The sequence below is a fragment of the Aricia agestis genome, chromosome 9 (assembly GCF_905147365.1).
Source record: "Aricia agestis chromosome 9, ilAriAges1.1, whole genome shotgun sequence".
NCBI lineage: Eukaryota > Metazoa > Arthropoda > Insecta > Lepidoptera > Lycaenidae > Aricia > Aricia agestis.
Window position 1 is genome coordinate 15,441,526 of NC_056414.1, and position 22,651 is coordinate 15,464,176.

A 22,651-nucleotide genomic window follows, 5' to 3' on the forward strand; every position below is an offset into this window, starting at 1 on the left:
AGCGCTATAAGGCATGCCCTTGATGAACAGAAAAAGGCACAATATGGACAAAGCTAATTGACATAACTCGACCTAAGTCCGCCAACTGCCAATGACTCAATGTCTTGGATAGTACAAAATGAAAACTTATGGATCCAACTGTAATAATCCCACTTTCAAATTTCACTTTCAGTTAACAAGGTGTACTAAACATGTAGGTAACCAACATAAAACGTTTATAGAGATATCACTTATCAGTGAGGTATATAAAGTCGCTTTGCTACCTGCCTTGTGCAAAGCATCTTCAGTTATTATTTCACTGTATGACTCAAGACAATACACAAACCACTGTGCCGGTTAACTATCTTGAGCAAGTTGAAGATATCTTTGAGCATTCGTATACTTCCTGAACACAATTAATTGAACTAACTTATTTGGGTCATAATTTATTCTATCTTGAAAATTATAGAACAAATACAATCCAGAAAATAAGTTTCCCGGCGTTAAAAAAAATCTGCTGTATCTAACAAAGGTTCCAAGACACTGATGGTACTGTGCCTCATTACCTATTCGTAAAATATTCGAAAAATCGATTTTATCATAAAAATAACTTGACGTTATATTCATACCTTCCTCTAGAGTCGTGAAGAGCAGCGCTTCGGAATGTGGTGACTCGCCCACGTGATTGGTAGCCACTATCCTCAGGGTGTACGCCGAAGCCGGTTTCAAGCCGTCCAGGCGAGCACTCAGCAGCTCCAGTTCTTCCGAGTCGGATCTAACAAAGCGATTTTGTGAGATATGGTTTTGGTCAAGGGTGAATAGGCACTTACTTTACAAACTTGGCGTAACTACATTTAACAGCCAAACGATTAAATTAAATATTAATTGAACACATAAAAAAAACTAAAGTATTTTTTAATCTTATTCTCTCCCTGGGCAAAGCCCCCTCCCACCCCCTGAAAGGTTATAAAAAAAGGTGGACACAGGCTATTTTTAAATCTCACCTTCTTCCAGGTGCAGTGTCCAGCGTCATATTGTACGTGTGTAGCGCCGCCGGTGCGGGTGTATCAGCGGGTGCGCAGAGCGCCGCGTACCGCGTCTGCGGAGACGTGCGCGCGCGCCAGGACACGCGTACCCAGCGGGACCCCGCGCCGCCGAGACGCGGACGTTGGGGGGCTTCGGGCGGTTCTAAGAATATATTAGGATCTTATTCATAATAGAGAGTACAGGGATTGTGATCACTAGTCACTACATAATAATATGGATACACCAAAATAGTTGAGCAATCGTGACGACCAAAATTCACCAATGAGGTGGTAAGCTTATATCAGATCAAAGAATCGAGAAGACATATTATTATAATGGGGTTCTATAATGCGACATGAAAGAGTGAAATAATGAATACAAAGTGAAGTATACTTAACCCCCATTTAACAATGTTAACCCTGCTACACGACCAACTACTGAGGATAAGATTGAAAAGGTTTGACATGAGATGAACATAGTGTTACGGTACATGGTATACGGACACGTAGTGCCATCTACCCACAAACCAGGGAAACTTACCAAGGGAAAACAGGCAACATAAATCCCCTACTCAATACTAGATGGAGTGAGAAGTACATACTCGAACCTTCTAGAAAATTCCAACACTTGTTTACGTGTTTACCTGTTTATTTGTTTACGTATTCACGTGTTAACTTGTTTACGTGTTTTTGTGTACATTCGGGAAGAAATGTTCTGGAACAGTCTAGGGCTTGCCTCGACCCACATAAATAGTCGCAGGAGGACGGGCCGTAGTTCAGTTCGGTTCGAGCGATCATCAAGGCGATTTCGGAGTGACAACAAGACGTGATCAATAGTGAGTGAACCAGTGAAAGCTTCGACTTGGCTACGACCTAGGACAGTGATAGTGCTTAGTAATTGGACCTAGTGATTAGTGTTTGGACTTAGTGCTAAGTGTTGTGACCTAGTGTGTGCTTGTGTGACCTAGACTTAGTGAATTTAAAGTCTTCAAGAAAGTCAGCAGGTCTTTCTCTCCAAATCCTTCGAACCCTAGCACGTAACAATAGTATTGCTTCTACAAACAGTGCCGCGATGGTATCTTATGTAATCATTGCAACTTTTCCTTTATTTTTCTTAAACGCAAAACTTTTGAACATATATTTTGCCTGATATAAGACCAACATAGTTTTTATGATAATAAATAAGCTGTACCTTCAACATGCAACAGTATAAGCTGGTCAGCGCGGCCGTAGTGGTTGCGGGCGTGGCAGCGGTATTCCCCCGCGTCACCGCGCTCCGCAGCCGCCAGCCGTAGCGACGACCGCGTACCGCCACCAGCGCGCAGCTCCGATACTGACCATCTAATAATTGATGTATACAAGGTGTAACAAAACTAAGTGATAATACTTTAGGCTGTGTATGTGCCTCCTATATGGAGTTCGCGCTAAAAGTAGTAGTAACTTTTTTATCTTTGTATGGAAAAATTCATGACGCGCGGGCGCTTGCCCATACAAATCACAAAAATGTTCTTTCAGCGCCGCTACCTTCATAGTGTTTCTAAATATTAAGTAACACATACACACCCTAAAGTTATTTATCACTTAGTTTTGTTACACCTTGTATAATATGTTGCGTGATGATGATGTTCCATGACCACAAAAAATTACAGTCGAAGACAGATTAAGCGTAATACTCGAGAAGCTTTTAGCCATGGAATGGTTAAGAAGAGGTAAATATAATCTGCCTTCAACTGTACGAGCTTACAGCCCTAAGCATCAAGGAAAACATTTAGCGAGTAAGTAGATCCAAACTTGCACAGCTAGATTGTGGACTATTGAAGTTACTTTCAAATCACAAGGAACGTAGGCAAACTAATCTTACAAACTTACATAATAAAAATAAAATATAATACTTTCTTGTAAACTTCTTTGTCTGATACCTGAAGGAATCCAAGTCAAGTTTGTTTCCTCTATGCGTCCAGTGTACCGTAAGGGGAGGGTCACCCATCGCCAGACACGACAGCACCACGCTGCGCCCGCGCACGCTCGACACGTTGCGTACCGCGTCGCTGAGCGGCTCGAAGTGGGCGGGTTCTATTTGTAAAAATTATTGGATTTCGTATAATATAAGCAGAATTTCTTATAAGTAGCAAATTCCGAAGTTAAATGTTACGGCACAAATGATGTTTAAAGATAGCATTCGAATCAAGACGACCGCGACGAGAGACTACGACCCGAGACCGCGACCGGCAACCGGTCGCAGGTCGCGGGGCAACAGCTACCTACGAATCTACGCGGCCGTGTCGTGCGACCCATACAAAACTAAAATTTCGTCTTCGTGCGGAAGAAAACGCGGCCATTTTGTATCTATCGCGCGACGGCATTGCCTTGTAAGCAGGCAGGTCACGCCCACACATCGCGCGACTCGGTCGCTTGCATCCGTCAGCAATTCCTATTAATTCATATAAAGCAGTGGGTCGCGGTCGCCGGTCGCGGTCTCGAGTCGCGGTCTCGCGTCGCTATCGTCTTGATTCGAATACTACCTTATGGTTAGGTTATTAATGCCAAAACCTGTCACTTGGTCAAATATGTAATGCCCGATTCTAATGCTAAAATAATATGCACGGCCACCAAGGAAACTTTTCGTTATGTTTACTCAGTGATGAGATTGAGGATGCCTCAAGGATAAGGTTTTGTTAGTTGTTTTTGTTTGTTATCAACGGACTTGCTTATGGAAACAATAATTGGTTATCAATATTTTTATGGTTCATATTATATAGGACGTGTCTTACCATGCACTGAAACATTAACGTGCTTCACAAGGGCCGCTCCTACGCCGTTGTCAGCTGAACATCTATACCGGCCGGCCAGCGCACGCGTCGCCGCTGGGGCGCTTATCACACTGCTCCCCGCTCCACTGGATGACGTCACTCCTTCGCCATTGCTTCCCCACTCGGAGGAGAAGGTCGCCACTTCCCATTTTTCCGAGTTGTCCATGCCTTCCAGACCGTCACCCTCTAGATAATATTGGTGAGTTGTATTAAATTATTCAATAGTTTTAAATACTCAAGAGTATTATGATTTGGAAGCTTTTAAATACAACTTAATTTATAGTCTTGTTCCTACTTTCTCTGTTTAAATCATTTACCAAACAATGCTCAAATACTTCTCAAGATGCGCTTTAACTAATTACATTTTAAATATCAACCCATCAAGCCCCATAAGCTCACCGGTGAGCGAGACACAATAGAATAACAATAGATTTCCAAGAATCCACGATCGAAGAAAGAACTTACCAGTTTTCCGATACCACGTGACGGTGGGAGATGGATGTCCACGCGCGGCACATGTCAGTCGTAATGGTGCACCCACTAGCACTGCAGCATCTAACGGCTCGGTCACCCACGAAGGTGCAACTATACGAAGACATTATATTAGTAATTAATAATAAAGAAAAGAAAGGAAGGAGTCTCAAAAAAATCAAGAGACTTTGCTGGGGCACTGCCGTGCTGAAAGCCAAAGAATTATCAGATACATCCAATCCTCAATGGGAATTTTCTTTATTACTGAACGTTGCTAAAAAATATTATTAATCTACATTCTACGTCTAAGGAATACCTACATATTAAAAATAAAGCTTTTCTTAATTTTCACTTTTCCTGAGTGTGTAGTTCGAAAACGGATGAGAATTTGGAAAAGTGTATAGAATGTAATTTATAGAGAATTTAATAAGCTCTAATGTCATCATAGAATAATTTTTTGCTACAACGCATAGTTTTTTAGTTATTGACAAAAAAAAAAAACAAAAATGTTGACCTTTGTCGCCCTCCCCTCCCTCCGGCTCACCTCCTAGACATCAGGACTTTTAGTATGTTTTGTCCCTGATCACCCTGAATAAGTTCCAGCTGAAATCGCTTAGGTTCCCGCTCACGCACTCTATACCCTCTTTTGAGTCGTTCGTTAACCGGACTATCATTCAAATCTTGACAAAATTAAACAGGTAATTCCAATAAGGTAGAAATCTCACAAAAGTTCGCAATGAATCGGTAATTTAGCAGCACAAGTCTAACCTTTAACACTAAGCGTCGCAGTGTAGTCGACAGCGGCGGCGTGGTTGGCGACGCGGCAGGTGTAGGCACCGCTGTGTCTCGCAGCTAGCTCCGGAAACATCAGCAGAGAGAACTCGTTCAGGCTTTTCTCTTCAATCTGTTTAAAGTAAAGAAGCAGTAATGGGATGGGATGTAACACCGTAAAGGAGCTTAAAACAATAAGCTTAACTTAAGTCAATAAGGGCAGGCGACATTATTGTCATAAGCCATAGGTCAGGCAAACGTTTTAGTTTCCATATTTTCCCAGCGTCCACTTGTCAGGCTCGGCTTCCTAGATTTTACTTTCAAATTATCCTTTTATTTGAGTAAGGTCAGCGTTTGCATTGCAAATGTAGCGTAATGTCTACTTAGCATTCACTATTTAGTAAAACGACTACTTTGGGACAAAATTGCACTTAATACAAAGTTGTACCGAATTTGGTGATGCATCATGACTCATAAGTGTTGACACTATGTGGGCGTGGTATAATCAAAGTTAGGACCACAGGATGTAAGCGTTAAATGATAGTAATTTCACTTTTATGAAGACCTTAAAATTCCTTCAATAATTAGGTTTCAATAACCGGTTTCAAATGACTTGCCTGTAAGTTAGGTGGAAGCGGCGCACCGTCCTTCAGCCAGGAGAAGTACATTGGCTTGTCGCCCGAAGAAACCCCGCACAGCACTTGCACAGAGCTGCCCTCCGTCAGTTCCGATGAGAACATGAACGGTGATATCTTTGGTGGATCTAGAGACGTTACATGAGGTTATGATGTCGGCACGACAGAATTAGGTATTATTGGATGACGCCTAAAACCCCGTTGCACCGAAATTAATTTTAACAAGCGAGAACATTTTTTTCACAACAATCACTATGCCCATTCCCGTCTCTCAAAGCATGTCTTTGACTTTCATCTATATCGGTTTAGCCGTTAAAATTTAAAAAGGTACAGACTGATACACTATATCATTTATAATATTTTATAAGGAAGGATGTTCTGCAAATAGAGCGAGCAGTTCAGGTAATCAAATTGACATTCGATGTGATAAATGAATTTAGAGTGAAGAATAGAGGTAGTCAGTACTTACTTCGAACTTGTATCTCGACATCCCGATGCGCTGTAGGATGCGACGGCGCAGCGGCGCTGCACGTATAATGACCTGCATCGTGCGCACGCGCAGGCCACAGTCGCAGCGCGGCGCCGCGTGCGCCCGCTCGTGCGTCCTCCCCGCCCAGCGCTGCGCCGCCGCGACGACGCCACGTCACTGAACTGATATTACTCGTTGCTTTTATGAGGGTATTAACTATTACTTTGGCTCAAAGTATATCAGCAACACAAAGAACAAGGATTTTTGAATCTATATATTCTGCGGGCTGATTCACGATTCCTGTTCGACTCGGATTCGGTAACTTTATGTGCGGTCATTGTTGGTTTAAGGTCACGCGGTAAAGTTTCCGAATTCGTGTCGTATTGGGCATCGTGAATCAGGGCCCTGGAGTTGATGTCCTTTTAGTAAAAGACTAGCGTTGTTGGATATAGTAACACAGTAAAATACAAAGAGGGAATTTTTAGTTTCTGCCTCTCTAAAATATGTTTCTTTAGCAACTGAAAAGAACAAGGATTATTGTAAAACTCTCTTGCGACAGCAGCTTTTAATCGTAATTCTGAGTTTTTTTACGACAAGCTACTTAGATTTGTCGGATTTAAGTTACTCGTTGGTTACTCGGATATTTAAGTTCATCAAGTCATGCAAAGCTACACTCCACAAAGCCATCATAAAACTTGTGAATAACCTAAGTTTTATGTTAGTATAGGAATTATACTATCAAATGCACCTCTATGGACCTGATCGGATATCCAGCGTAGGGGCAGTGCAGGGTGAAGTTGTCTCCGGCGACCGCGCGCACGATGCCCATTGGTCGGATAGAGGGTGGACCTGGGTAAAACAGTCATAAATTATAGAAGGCGGACCTGGGTAAAACAGTAAACATTGAACTTTAAACTCGAACTCAGCGGCTACGCTCCTGCGTGTAGATAAAAACTTAAGAGGTGTCAAGGGACACCCGAATGGAACGAAGTTATTTCGTATGTTCAATTATTATTTTTAACAAAAAATTAAAACCGACTTCCAAGGTAAAAACAATAATAATATGAACTAAAAAGTATTACATAACTCTTACTCTATAATAGTGCCTTTTTCAGAATTCGTCTAAATGTCAACTATTTCTGTATATACTACAGTCTTCATTATTTTGAAGTCGGTACCAGCTAATTTTATCGTGAGTTCAGTCAATGTCAAAATATCTGAAGCTTTTGGGACTGGTACCGACTTCAAAGTAATGAAGACTGTAGTATATGTACAGAAATAGTTGAGATTTAGACGAATTCTGAAAAAGGCACTATTATAGAGTAATGGCCTGTTTCACCGCTTCCTGATAAGGTGCCCGATAGGATTATTTGACAGATTTTCCATACTCCATCTGTCAAATTAAGTGGTGGATAGCCTTATCAGGAAGCGGTGAAACAGGCCCTTAGAGTTATTTAATACTTTTTAGTTCATATTATTATTGTTTTTACCTTGGAAGTCGGTTTTAATTTTTTGTTAAAAATAATAATTTCACGCTTTTTAGTTATCTACAAGATATGCGTAAATAACCACTACGAATGTTAACTATTCACATTATGTTACTGTAAGCGAAATTGGTGAGTTCTTTTGTTGCAGTTATTTATGCGATGCTGCAATTTAAAAACTTTTATCTTTAAAGGTTCAGGAGTTCTGTTCAGTGCCTTTGGACCAAGAGACGCCTTCTCTTATTCGTAACATATGTTTAAGTTACTAGAAACAACATTTTAACCACTATGATGATGTTTACGTTACTAGAAACAACATTTTAACTACTATGAGTCTTGTGATAAATTTCAAGGATTTCCCTCGATTGCTCATAGATCCCATCATCAGCTCACCACTTTCGTAATTATTATACAAAATCAAGATTATATCCTATACAACAACACAATAATTTTGAAAATCGGTCCACAAACAGCGAAATAATCATCAAAAACATCTGCTTCGATGCAAAATATCACGAAAATCATCAATAATTGGGCCATAATGTGATGATCCATGGCATAATTATGATTGTGATGATGATGATCAATTAAATTGATGTGTTGGCTTATGATTTCAGTTGTTTAAACAACGCCGAAATCCCCGAACCTGTATCTATAAGGATTCTAAAGTTCTGTTGGGTACCTTCGGATCCAGGATATATCTTCGCATAGCCTGGTGCGAAATCTTACTTTTTGGTAGCATTTACCTTGAATGCTTCAGAAAAAATTGAAATCACTATATGTTTTCATACAAATTTCAAGGAGTCCCCTCGATTCCTCCAGGATTCCATCATCAGATCACCACTTTTGTGAACATGGTACCAAATTCGAGTTAAACCATATACAATACAAAAAGAATTTTGAAAATCGGATCACAAACGGCTGAGTTATCGCTGAACATACAAAAAAAAAAAAAAGATACATACAGCAGAACGTATTACCTCCTCCTTTTTGGAAGTCGGTAAAAAAATCTGTATACATAATACATATACTTACACTCAAAAAATTATTAAAAAACGCCATCTACTGACGGAGAATACTAACAACGCCTCGCTGTTTATTCTAAAAAAACGCCATCTAGTTGACGCACAGGAATACTATCAACGCCCTCTGCCCCTACCATGCAGGTACTAATAAAAAAATGTCGTTACAACTTTTTCAGTCTAGCCCAAGGCGCAATGCGCGATAAGGAACTACGTTCCAATAATAATTAATGGTACAGGGTCCCATTAATTTATTTTTCGGTAATTCCGGAGCAAACCCATAATGGATTTCCATCAAATTTAATTGAAACGTAATATTACATTCGGGTGTATCTCTGTGTTTTTAAATTTCACGCTTAATTGGTGAGTTCTTTTGTTGCAGAACAACAAAGTTCAGTGAGTACACTCGTAGGTATATATTTTGTTGGTTGATGGTTCGAATGATGAATACCCCATTTTTTTTAAACTGTCGACCCTAACGTATTTTTCTGTTCAGAATATACGGAATGAAGAAAAGATGCTGAATGAAAGAAAGTGTAAAAAGAAAGAAAGTTATTAATCAAAACATAAGCGTCGACACTTCGAGTTCCAGAGAAGTGACGTTTTGTGTGCCGTAGTGCCGCTAACGCGAAGAGTGGCTTAACTCATACAGTTTCATACAAATAATATTCGGCTGTGACGTATCGTTCTTTTATTGTAGGCTGTACATTTAAAAAATTCAAATTGCATGCATCAAACTATGTTAAAAAATCGGCCAAGTGTGAGTCGGACTCGCTCGCACGGAAGGTTCCGTATCGTTATATTGTAATGTATGGGAATATTTAAAATATTTTATTTTCAGTATTTGTTGATAAAGCGGCAGCAGAAATACACAATCTGTGAAAGTTCCAGAAGTTTAGCTATAGCAGTTCTTGAGGTACAGCCTGGAGACAGACGGACAGACATCGGAGTCTCAGTAATAGGATCCCGTTTTTACCCTGTGGGTACGAAACCTTAAAAAGTAATATTCTAGCTCTTTCTCACCGTAGATATTAAGCCTGGCGGAGTGTTCGATGGCGCCGAGGGGGTTGGAGGCGCGGCAGGTGTACAGACCACCGTCGCCCGCCGTCGCCGCCGTCACGTTCAGCACCGACACCACCTCACCCTGGGGAGATGACTCTTCGCTGATGCTGAACCTGATGAGGATAACACAAGTACTACAGTTTAACCAGCTTAATTGCGTCCCTCCTACGATACTTTTATTATGCTACGAGGATTGCCTTAACCTGGTCAGACCATTAAATGTTGCCACTTGCCAGGAATGTTTTGAGGGAACCACACAATATAGGATATAAAATAGAGAGCTTTAAGTATCTTGGATCCATCCTCATCAGATGCAAACGTCGACAAAGATGTCCAACACCGTATATATTCAGCATGGCTCAAGCGAAGGTCTTTAACTGGCGTTCTATGTGGCCCTAGAATTACCATCAAATTCAAGGGTAAAGCTTATAAGTCCGTGGTAAGACCCACTCTTACCTATGGTGCAGAATGTTGGACTAAGAAAAAGCTCACGAACAACAACTCCACGTGTATGAGATGAAGATGCTCAGATGGGCAGCTAGTGTAACGCGCATAGATCAAGTCCGCAAAGAGTACATAAGGGGCTCGTTCAGGGTAGCTGCTGTTGAGGAAAAAGTCAAAGAGTCCCGACTGAGATTGTACGGTCACATACAAAGAAGAGACGATGCCTACGCCATAAAGAAAGTCCTCAATATACCAAACGTGTACAAGAGACCAGGAAGACCAGCTGCAACTTGGCGGAACAACATTAAGAGAGAGATGGACCAGGAAAGCCTAAGTACTGATACAACCCAGAACAGAAAATTCTGGCGCAAACGTACAGGGAGACCCGACCCTTGATAAACTGGGGACATGGGGTGGACAGAGAAGATACACATAGGATATAAAGTGGGAGAGTGAATAACGCGTTGCCTTGTCAACGTCTATTTTGTACTGTCGCACGACGCTGTATCCAATATAATATTATTTATTAGGTGGCATTACCGCATACATACGTTATTCATTCCCAGTCACTTTTTATTTTCACTTAAGAGGAGTCCACACCGCCGCTTTTCCATACAAACGTTGTTCCCTATTTCCTCCCTGGATAATGCCGGTAGAGTTATGATTTTTTCCTGAATATTTATGGCCACTATATAAGCATGTCCCTATGTTTTCTTTTTTTTTTTCATAATTTTATTATTAAAAAAGATAAGAACGTCCAAAAACCCAAAAAATGGCCAGATTTTCCTCTGTGTTTAAACACCCCGAAAACAAAACTGGCTAGAATTATACAAAAAAAAACATAGGAACACAGCTCAAGCCATGTTTTAATTTTTAATGAAAAAAATTATTAAGTTTTGAAGAAGGAATCAGCGGACAACGAATCGAAGATTTTCTGTTCTTTTATTAGAACTTTTGTCGTGTTGTCTCTATCGCGCTCTGCGGTGGGAGACTTGAGATTGGTGGAATACACTTTCAAATACCTATTTTCAATTTCTCTCGCCCTTGGTGTATTCTCTTAATTACATACTATGTGTTTCAATTATAATAATTAATTAAAAATTTCTAATATTATACACAGCTGGTAGTTGATGATCGATAGCGTAACATTAACTAGAAAGCGCTCAAGATTTATTTAACACTTCAATTTTTCTCCGCTCAACGATATGTTAAGAGTTTTCATCGCCTGCTCAAGTGCTATCCATTAAATGTACCAGTCCACTAATGCATTGCTTCACTAAAAGTGGAAGATATAAGGACCTATAAGTATTTGAACAGTGTTTAACGATTGGAAAAAGGTTATCGTTACGATTTTATTCTTATCATTGAAGTTTGGCAGAATAATATTTTTATAATACATGATCAAAAGTAATTATTCATTATCAAAAGTAAAGTAATTATATATTTTTTTTTTTTTTTAATTTTTTTTTCATCTCCTGTGTTATCATAGTTTGTACTTTGAATGCATTATATGGATAAGGACATACCTACAATTATGGTCAATGGAAAAATTAAGCAATATAATAATGGAAATATTAAGCAAATAATTATTATTTATTATAAATAGTCTTACTGTCACTAATTTGTTAAAATTGTTGTTTGTTGTTATTTATATTATTAATTGTATGTTTTATCTTACACCAATTACCTACTCTAAAGTAACTGTTATCTGTGGAGGCTTGTAATTGGCTTTTTTGTTAACTATCTTTTAAGCTTAATATAATATTGTTAGCTGTAAGCCACCCAAATAAAATAATAATAATAAAAAAAAAGTAATATACCATAAAAATTACGATACAGTAATGTAAGCTACCTACTGTCAAACACATCTTTTTTGTTATTTTCAAATTTCAGCCCTTGCTTAAAAAATAAAGGGAAATAATAAAACGAGCGAATAAAAAATTACTTTGCGACTGATGATGAACATACTGTTTTAATAACATGAGCGGCATTAATTTGACTAAGCGAAAAATAAACTAAACTAACGACTTATATTGATTTATAATAAAATCCAGAACGAGCTTACAAAATGTGGATTGCGATTAATCTATTTCAGATATTAAAATTCTATCCGAGCGACTGTATTACTAAGTGAACGACTGGAAATACATAGCGGGCAACTTCAATATTAAATATAGATTAAATTTTTCTAAGTGAGATTATTTGCAGGCCCATGTTGGATGCGAGTAGCAGGAGATCGGTCATCTTGGCGTTCATTGAGAGAGGCCTATGTCCAGCAGTGGACGACTATAGGCTGATATGATGATGATGAAGTGAGCTTATTTATTACGAGCTACTAAAAACTTCACTTTGGGCAAACTTTTGTGAGCTGCTTTATTAATGATAATTGGTTACTGATATTCTATTTGAGGCTATATATTTTATATTTTGATACGTGTTTTAATGAAAACTACATATTGTTAAATGCGTGCGAATTCGAATGTGGCGGGGCGACAAATCGTTGCAGTCAGGTGAGGCCCGTGAGTTGGGCTGCAGACCAATACGACTTTTTTGGGTTAGGTTAGATGGCCTTAGCCATCGTGGTTATTTTTTTGTGAACCACCCAGAAGTAGGAGACCCGCGTAGTGGAGCTCCGTCGACTAATAATAATTGAAACCAGTTGTTTTTTTTTGGTATAGGTCGCAATTAAAATTTTTACCCATTTCTTTGACGTTCCGTTGAGGATTAAAATTTGTGTAATTTATTAATGATTTCCCCGTCTATATATACGGGGTTTACCCCCCCCCCCTCCTCCGCTCCCCCCCCCCCCCCCCTTAATCGTTGGGCATGATTCTAAACTTTTAAGTTCCTACAAATAGAACAATACATATTTTGGGATCATCAAATCAAAGTATGAAATCCTTTCTATCTCTGTTACCACTTTTTTCACATATAAAATTGTTGTTCCTCTTATCCAAATGAAGCTACTCATAAAAAGTTTGCTTGATAGTAATAAAAAAATTGTTCTAGGTATCCCTGATTAAAAGTGTTTCATCAAATAGTTATTTCATATTCATTTTTTTTGTTTTAATGTGAGCTCATTATTCATTTAAGATAAAATGCCGCTCAGTATAATAAATACATTTGCCAAACATTGAAAAAAATGCAGGACGTAATGTTCACACTCAAACAGATATTAGGTCGCTCAAATATTATGGAGCTGCTCATTTTGAATTTTAAGTTACTCAAATAAAGAATTTGTAAGTTGCTGTTCTGTTAATTTCTCGTCACTCAAGGTCAGTCGCTCAAATAGTAATTCTATAACCCAAATTTAGTAATTTTGACACTTAAAACTATAATTTACAGTCACTCGATTAAATACTACCCAAAAATAAATGCCTAAATGAAATATAATCTACAAAATCATCAATTTCATTTTATTCTTCCACTTAAAAACCAGTCATAAAAATAACATTTTTATGACCGGGTTATCATAATAATAAGAAAGTTTTTAAACATGTGTTGTATCGACCAGCGACCGGTAGGCAGTAATTAGTAACACATCCGCTTTTTAGTACTTATAAATGCAAGTTGTTCAGAGTGTCGTACCGATAAATGCGCGTACACAAAAGTATTAAGATTACTAAACCAAATAAATTATACCATTTTTACATTCGCCCTTATATCTCATTATAGCGCGAATGGTCTAAACCGATACTCACTTGTTCGGTGGCGGAACATATAAGAAGTGACATTTTTGATGGACCCCTAAATTAAAAGAATGCTTTGTGAATAAATTATTATCTCCATGTTGGTGTGTGTGACATTTCTAAAAATATTTTATGTATATCGCTCGCGGAACCCCTGGGCCTTTACGGAGCCCCAGGATTCCGCGGAGCATCCGCGGACTTTGAGAATGACTGGTATAAACCTTACCTGTGATATAAAATATAAATAAAAAATAAAAAAATCTTTATTCCAATTTTTAACATTACATAACCACAATAAACAAAAAATACAAAAGAGAAAAAAAAGTGTACATGAGAGAATATGAAAACAAAGAAAGCACTATCCTAAAATAAAAGTAACAAAATTTGCATATTTAAACAACATAATATTTATGGCAGTGCAATGCCAAAAAATAAGGAAAAGGGGAACGCTCAGGTTTTGACAGCGACGGTCGCCGCTGTCCCTGGTCTTCCGCGAACCCCTACCCCCATAAATCAAGTTACGAAAAAGAAATAAAATAATATATGATAGGGTCGAATTTATATTTTTTATGAGTATAGGCCACTTTATTTTTGCCGCCCCTATGTACGAGCACTGCCGCCATCCTAGGACGCTGCCGCCCCCTAGGACGCGATGGCCTATACTGCCTATACATAAATCTAGAGCTGACCTGTGATGTGCCAAATAGTGGTCCACCGGTTGTCCGTCCAGCAGCCACTTGATGTGCGGCGGCGGCTGCGCGAGCGCCGCACACCGCAGCGCCACTGACGCGCCCGCTCGCAACGCTTGCTCGATGAACGTGTATTGTAGCTCCGGAGGCGAGTCTGGACAAACGGAGTATTTTTTTTTAAATAAAATAAAGAGGTAAACGAGCAAACGTGTCAGCTGATGGAAAGCAACTGCCGTCGCCCATGGACACTCGCAACATTTGAAGAGCTGCAGGTGCGTTGTCGGCCTTAATTGTAGAGAATAATGGGTTTGACGGATTGTCTGATATGAAGCGATTAAACAGTGTGTCCATGGAGACAAGGAAAATTGCTAAAATATCATCAGTCAGTTTACCACGAAATTGAGCACCACCAAAGTTTTCTTAAATTCTTACGATAGGTCTTGTTGTTAGGTTAGGTTAGGAAAGACACCTGCTTTCTTTAGTCATGATAGTTATAAATAGTAAGAGCCTAAGATACTTATAAAGTTTTATGGAGTTAGAAAATCGAATAAATACAAAATAAGAAAACAAACAATGTTTTCATAGCAGTGCGGCGCCAGAATTATTGCAACACAACGAAAAGGATTAGCTAATGAACTTGTTTTGTAATTCTATAATCTAATTGAGTATGCGGGATTAAAAAGGAAACGTTTCCATAAAATTTGTTTTCGAATGAAAAACAGAAAATCCCTGGAGCTGAATTGTGTTGCTACATTAAAATATTAAAATTTCATACGGCCAATAGTGCTTCTTTCGGAGTTCGTCGAACTCAGGCCTTTACAGAGTCATCAGTCGGACGAATTAATGTTATTTTTAATTGGCAAATAGCTCCCAGCCAGCCTGTACAGTCACATACATGCACGCCAGCTCTTCAGCCAGGTACAGTCGTGTTCAAATATCACATATTATCAGTTATCACATACCATATTTCGTACTAGATGTGTGCCTAAATTTCGTAGAAAATGTACATTTTAGAGCAGAAAAAGGTGTTAATGTATAAATACTAAACCTGATTCACCACATACTTGTGTTAACATCTCACAAACTTTTACATCTACGATTGTAAAAGTTGTAGATAGTACTATAATATGAGATATATATTCAAAGGCAAAAGGAAGATTTACGTAATTTAGTGGGAATATGTCAATCTCAATTCTCAGTCAACAGATTTCGAGTAACATCGACTCGATATTTCCCGACCAAATAATGTAGGCCCGCCATCTGTGAATACTTTTTTCTGAAAGTACAGTCGCCCAGAAAAACCATTCGATTAAATCAATTAATCAATTTATAATCGCACGGTTTCGCGCGGAGCAGCTAGTAAAATATGACGTATGAGTATAATCGCAGAGAACAATCCCTCGCGATAAGCGCTTTTCGCTGATTGATTTTCCGGCGACAGTCCATGGAGATTGATGTCCCGACCCCCTGGTACAGTCAATAACAAATTGTAATAAAAAATATTATTATACAAGCTGTCGCCATCGTTGTTACGAATACGCTTCTATCAAGACATGTTATTTAGAGACATGAATTGTAGAGGCGAAACACATACGGCCGATAAGAGATATTTAGAGATGACTTTTTTTTCACAAATTTTGATAAGCTTTGTACGTTTTCTATTAAAAGTTTTATTAAATGAAAGTTAAGAACGTAATCATTAATCATTATAAACTATAGTGATTATAAATAAAATATACTAAATGCGTGCCTAACAACATTTGCACTCTGCAGAAATAAAATACAATCTTCTCGCAATATTTTCACCAAGTAAACTATTTTTTTCATTATATTCACGACTGAATTAGATAAAAAATTTCATGACGTTTTATTACTTTAAAAAATATATTTTGCATTATGCATGAGAAAACATGGCTTTCATTTTGTTGTTTTGCTACTACAGCTAACGCTTAATACGATTATGTTCCAAGCTAAATATTTCGCAATTCACTTCAATGCACCTAAAGCTTTCAAGCAATTAATAAACGTTGTTAATTTATTCAAACACAATACGCGCGCGACTGTACCCCGGGCGGATATCGTTTGTGTCGCCCATTTCATTTAATAAATTATTAAAAATTCATGAAATTTATATTTCGAATGACGTCCATTTAAATTCATTGAACAGCCGCGCCCAGAGATTGTTTCATCCGTTTATGTCGAGCTATTAAGCGTCATCATCAGCTTCAGTACCGACTTAAAATAATAATTGTTACTTGATTGTTGATTGTGTACTTACAGAAATAGTTGAGGTTTAGGTGAAGTCTGAAAGAAGCACTACTAAAGAGTAAGAATAATTTAATACTTTTTAGTTCATCTATACATATAAAACTCAAAGGTGACTGACTGACATGGTGATCTATCAACGCACAGCCCAAACCACTGGACCGATCGGGCTGAAATTTGGCATGGAGGTAGATGATATGACGTAGGCATTCGCTAAGAAAGGATTGTGATCAATTCCACCTCCAAGGGGTTAAAATAGGGGATGAAAATTTGTATATAATAATACTTCTTAACGCGAGCGAAGCCGCGGGCAAAAGGTCGTTTAAGAATAAGTAATGTTATTGTTGTCATTTGGAAGTCGGTTTCATTTTTTTAAATAATTTATTATGATTTCATATTGGACCATGATGGCACAATGATTGTCATGATGATTGCGCCAGCTGTATGCCAACGTCAATAATGGGCAATTATAGACGTATAAGCCCGGTTCATAATCGCCTATTTTCGTCCATCGTGGGTCAACGCAAACGAGGCAGAATAATATGTAAAACTAAGCTCATCGCGTCGTCGTGAACTATTTTACTACACTAAAACCATGACGCGACTTGAGTCGTTACTATAAACACGTTACAACTTACTTACTATAAAGTTTTACATGACCTTATTATTTTATGTACAAAAGGTTTTACATTAAATAACTTTTAGCATTAGGTAAAAGCATCGTTACTCTTTCATCAAACTAAAATTAAAATCAATGAGAAGAATCACGCTGCATTCAATTAGGACAACACAGATTGAGTGCGAAGCACCGCGAGGTAGGGGCCGGCGATAAATCTGTGGGGGTCTTACGTCCGAGACCCCCCGAGACCCGCCGGGGGTCCACAGTGGGGGTCATTTGTAACGGGCCACGGGACATTACTTACATTGTTACTAATGCCTGCCCCGACGACGTGTGACCGGGAAAAATGCCAGGCGATACTGCGGTGTTTGTTGGCTCCTCAAAAGCTTGGCCTATAAATATGACGGGGAGAGGTTTGGTTTCACAATATGAGGAGAACCCTGATTCTACTTATATTTTCATGCAATATTGATGCAAATTGCCTAATGAATAATTCTGATTGGTTAAAATTCCACAAACAACTGACTCGTTTGTCGTTAATAAAAGTTATATTTTGCTGTTTGATAGGAAATAGACTGGATCGCATAAGAATTGAAGTTGCATATGATGTTACATAATGGTAGTCTAAGCTACAACCTAATTTAACACTATCCATTTTTTGTTAATCAAAAAGTAAAATATTCCTCAGTAATAAGCACGAATGTTGACTCAAAAATAAAGAAATTATGTCACTGATAGATACAAAATTTCACGCTCCAAAAAGTTCTTTATACAATATACAGTGAAAGATTTGAAGATCAACCTTTAGGAATCAGGTCAGGTAGCGTGTTGTCAGTGGCGAAGTGCTTCACGTGTCCCCACGTCCCCCACGCGTCCCCACGCGACCCAACGTGTCCCCACGTGTGACGAGATGAAGTGGGCCCAATCAATCGTGATTGGCATTCGCCTAATTACCTTCATTATACACCAAAAGCCTGATTCCGACGTAAACAACGGTTGTTTTGATACGCGGGTTAGGCACGTGGAATATAAATTAGTATTGTACTAATATTGGGGGATTAAGTGTCACTATTTCTGTCGTATATAGATTTTAACTTTAAGCGGGCCCTTAGACGATCGATTTTATTGTGCAACATCACGCATTGTGCAATATTATTGACCGTCTAGGGTTGATATTCAACGCCCGCCCGGCTTTTAATCTTATTGTCAAATAAATTGTTCAATAGTATTGTTCAATGATATTGCACAATAAAATTGTTCGTCTATGGACCCATTAAACCATCAACTCACAAAATTCGTTGGTCATGTGCAACTGATAAAATTGCTACTTACATTGATTTCGCTGTAATTTATTTACTTATGAATCCTACATTATTAATACATTTTGTAATTTTAGGCCCTCATAAATAATATCTTAAGCAAAAGAACAACATTTATTAATCAGGTACACGTGTAAGTACGTAATAGTCGACTTCTCTGAAAAACTTTTGTATAGTTAGTAAGATAAAAGTTCGCTAAAAGTTTTTCTAAAGTTAACCTTACAATCCATACCTACTTACCTACTACGAGTATACTGTACTCGGCGAAACGTGGCGGTAGCGGTCATTGACTCCCTGTCAAAAACTTGTCATTTTCTATACAAAGCCGCGATTGACAACATCTGACACTTCATTGTCAATCGCGGTTTATATACAAAATGACAAGTTTTTGGCAGGGAGTCGATGACCGCTACCGCCATGTTTCGGCGAGTACAGTATAATATTATAAATGCGAAACTTGAAAGTGTGTCTGTCTGATTGTCTATTCGTCTGTATGTCTGTCTGTTACCTCTTCAGACTCAAACCGCTGAAACGTTTTTGCTGAAATTTGGCATGGAGATACTTTAAGTCCCGAGGAAGGACATAGGATAGTTTTTATCCCGGAAAAATGTACAGTTCCCGGGCGATAAACGAATTGGGAACGACGGAGTTGTGGGCGTCATCTAGTACTACGATATTCGCAAAAAAATGTTATCTTTTAAATATCCAATTAAACAGTTTGCAAAAACTCAAGTTACGTATTTAAACCTGTTTGTTAAAGCAGAAAAATACCGGAATAAACCTACAAACGTATTTCACAAGCAGTTTAAATGCTGATGCGACCGTTACTTTTACTGGGGAATGCACCATTGGTTTGATAAAACGTGGTTCCGAGGAAGCTTTATGTTACTGTCTAATGTGTAGTAAAACTAGTAAAATATAACGCTTGAACCCAATTTCACCGACAGCTGTTAAAGTTTATGCTCAAATTTGTATCGCGTTACCTCTCAGTTTTCATATGAATGAAAGAGAATACATAAAATTTTAACATGCTGTTAGCACTAACAGACGTTGGTGAAATTGGGCCTTAATCTCCTAAAGCGCTTCTTGCATTACGCTCATGCTATACGATATCGCTTATAGCGCGATAATAATATAATAATAATAATTATTATTATAGTTGTAACTAATAGAGAGTAAAGATTCGTCAAATAATTGGTCATAATATAACATAGCGTTAAGAAGAGTCTAAACGTCTCAAGTCAACAGTGAAAAGGACAACAACGTTTTAGTAAACAAATTCATTCTCTACTTTTATCACTTAAACGTTGAATAAATCAAATATAATATTTTAAATGCGAAATTGTGTCTGTCTCTCTATCTTTCCGTCTGTCTGTCTGTCTGTCCGTCTGTTACCTCTTGGCACCCAAACCGCTAAACCGATTTTGCGGAAATTCGGGAAAGAACATAGGATACTTTTTTCCGAAGAACGTACGGTTCCCGCGCGATAATTTAATTTTCAACACAATATTTAATCGCCGCTTAGTTAATTTTGGCGCTAATCGGACTTTCGGAAACTGGGCGTTAGAGGCACATTTCCATATTGATTAATTTCGATAGCTGATATACCGCCGATATTAATAATTGTATGCCGATATTATATGGACAGGTGATACAATTAGTATGCTTCAATAGAATTGAAACATAATATTAATTTATTCAATAGTTATTAATCGTAAGTTCCTCAGTGAGTTGCCAATGTCAGAGTGCTTATTTTGTGTAGACTCTCCTGTATATCAAGTAGAAAATTATTATTATAGATGTTTTGTAAGTTATTTTACTACCGATCGATCCTTTGTCTGTAGAGTAAGAGCACCCTCTGATAACAAAATTTTAGTCGGCCGATAGTTTGACCAAATTGGGGCTTAAGGGCAGGTTTTTCCTAAATTAGCAGGTCGATATCTGTCAGTGCGAATATCGACGTAAATGACATTAAAATAACATTCATATCAGCGCGCCTTGTACGTTGGCGGTTACGACGCTCGCCGCGTCCATGATAGGGCGAAATAGGAGAAAAAACCTTTTTACTTAGATAAAAAATATTATAACTAAACATGCATCCAATCATTTCCCTGTAAAATTTTAAAAGTAATCGAACTGTCCAAATTATTTTTTGATTGAGTCCCTGTAAGTCCTATAAAACTCAAAATGTTTTTAAAATCGAGCTTGTTTCGGATTTTTTTTTATCGAGTAAAATTATCTGTATTGTGTTTCTAACCAAAAAAGTCACTAGTTAAAAGATGTATATATTTTTCAGTTGTTTTGAATGACGCTTTCTTTAAAAATTACTCATTCTAGAAACGTGAATTGGGAATAGCCTGCCCTTAAAAGTGATCACATTTATCAGCACGCACGCGCCGAAAGCGCCGCATTTTAGAATTCGTTGTATGAAAGGATGTGAAACCTCGCACATTCGTCCACGCCGTATACGCCGCATGTCGTGTACTGTGCTGTGCGTTCGACGCGTACGGTGTTGACAAAAATGTGCTATCAGCTTTAGTGCGCACAGCGTACCGTTATCGAATTGTTCATTGTGCGCACCCTCATACATCTTCATATGCAAAGTACGTTCGACTCTGCAGTCCGGCTCTTACTAACCTCTTAAACACTTAAACTAACCTCCAAGTCTAAGTTCCGCAGACGCCTGTTCCTGCCGTCGTCCGCGGCGCGCGACGCACTGGTACGCACCGGCGTGCGCGCGCGATACGCGCCGTAATTCTAATGTGTCGCCGGCGGATAGCGGAGTACCGTCGTGCAGCCAGCGGAGTGCTGCTGCGGCGCTGCTGCTGCAGTTGAACTGGACGGTGCTGCCGGCTTCCGCAACCTGTTGTATTTATTTATTTATTTAGATGAAAATTGCACATGGCACATAGTTTGCAAGAGGGAACATTCCGTATTCGGAGAGATGTGTTCTACCTGTTGATAATCAGAATTTAACTGTCTCCAAATGCAGGACGTTAAAAGCTGTTGATAATAATTAGGCTTACTTGATATCAAGTAGGTACTATCGAGGAAATCGATTGACTTTTTTGCAAAACAGTAACTGGTTTAGTTACTGTTTCCGTATATATTCGGAAGTAGTGTTTTTTTTATGAGATACGGGGGCAAACGAGCAAACGGGTCACCTGATGGAAAGCAACTTCCGTCGCCCATGGACACTCGCAGCATCAGAAGAGCTACAGGTGCGTTGCCGGCCTTTTAAGAGGGAATAGGGTAATAGGGGAGGGTAGGGATGGGAAGGGAATAGGGGAGGGTAGGGAAGGGAATAGGGTATTGGGCCTCCGGGAAAAAGTGTTCTAGCACTAAGGACTGGGAACGGTCATCGTCCTTTATCGTCCGTAGGTACAATTCTATATTCTTATTGTTATGGCCATAAGGTTCAAACTTCAAATTACCACAACAATAGGGCTGACGGTAACAGAGAACGTATCCTCCACATCAATCCGTAGCTGGGCGGTCGCGTCACCGAACACGTTGTACGCCTTACACAGCCAGGCGCCGGTGATGTCGCCGCTGCTGCGGGCGAAGCAGAGCGCCGCGCCGCCCGACCACAGCCATGCACCGGCTGAGGGTTCCACTGGTTGTAGCCGCCCGTCCTTCTCGCGGTACCAACTGCAAATGAGGGCTTTATGAGTAAAATATCGTTTGTGTTATGTCTCTATATTTCCAAAAAGAGAGGTAATTGAAAATATTTTAAGGCTAGCGTCGGTTTTTGTATGAAGTTCTCTATCACATAGAGGCTCCTTTTCACTTTGGGCCATGATGGTTAGCCATGCAAATCTATCTGTACTCTGTGGCATACATAATCGACTTTATTCATGAGTCATTTCAAGGTGAAGAGGCAGCATTTAACATACAT

The 22,651-nt window shown here is 38.9% G+C and overlaps 1 protein-coding gene across 1 annotated transcript in view; it reads right to left on the minus strand.

Moving 5' to 3' along the window:
• The window catches only part of LOC121730595 (Down syndrome cell adhesion molecule-like protein Dscam2), a 74,918-nt gene that overhangs the window by 19,194 nt on the left and 33,073 nt on the right, over positions 1-22,651 (minus strand). The window contains exons 8-21 of the mRNA XM_042119704.1: positions 22,188-22,404; positions 21,412-21,616; positions 14,551-14,704; positions 9,690-9,841; positions 6,919-7,009; positions 6,161-6,342; positions 5,674-5,819; positions 5,054-5,189; positions 4,280-4,399; positions 3,776-4,000; positions 2,924-3,077; positions 2,197-2,345; positions 984-1,167; positions 609-754 (exon numbers count right to left, since the gene is read on the minus strand). Coding sequence (XP_041975638.1) covers positions 609-754; positions 984-1,167; positions 2,197-2,345; positions 2,924-3,077; positions 3,776-4,000; positions 4,280-4,399; positions 5,054-5,189; positions 5,674-5,819; positions 6,161-6,342; positions 6,919-7,009; positions 9,690-9,841; positions 14,551-14,704; positions 21,412-21,616; positions 22,188-22,404 — 2,261 coding nt within the window. The remainder of the gene's footprint in view (positions 1-608; positions 755-983; positions 1,168-2,196; positions 2,346-2,923; positions 3,078-3,775; positions 4,001-4,279; positions 4,400-5,053; positions 5,190-5,673; positions 5,820-6,160; positions 6,343-6,918; positions 7,010-9,689; positions 9,842-14,550; positions 14,705-21,411; positions 21,617-22,187; positions 22,405-22,651) is intronic.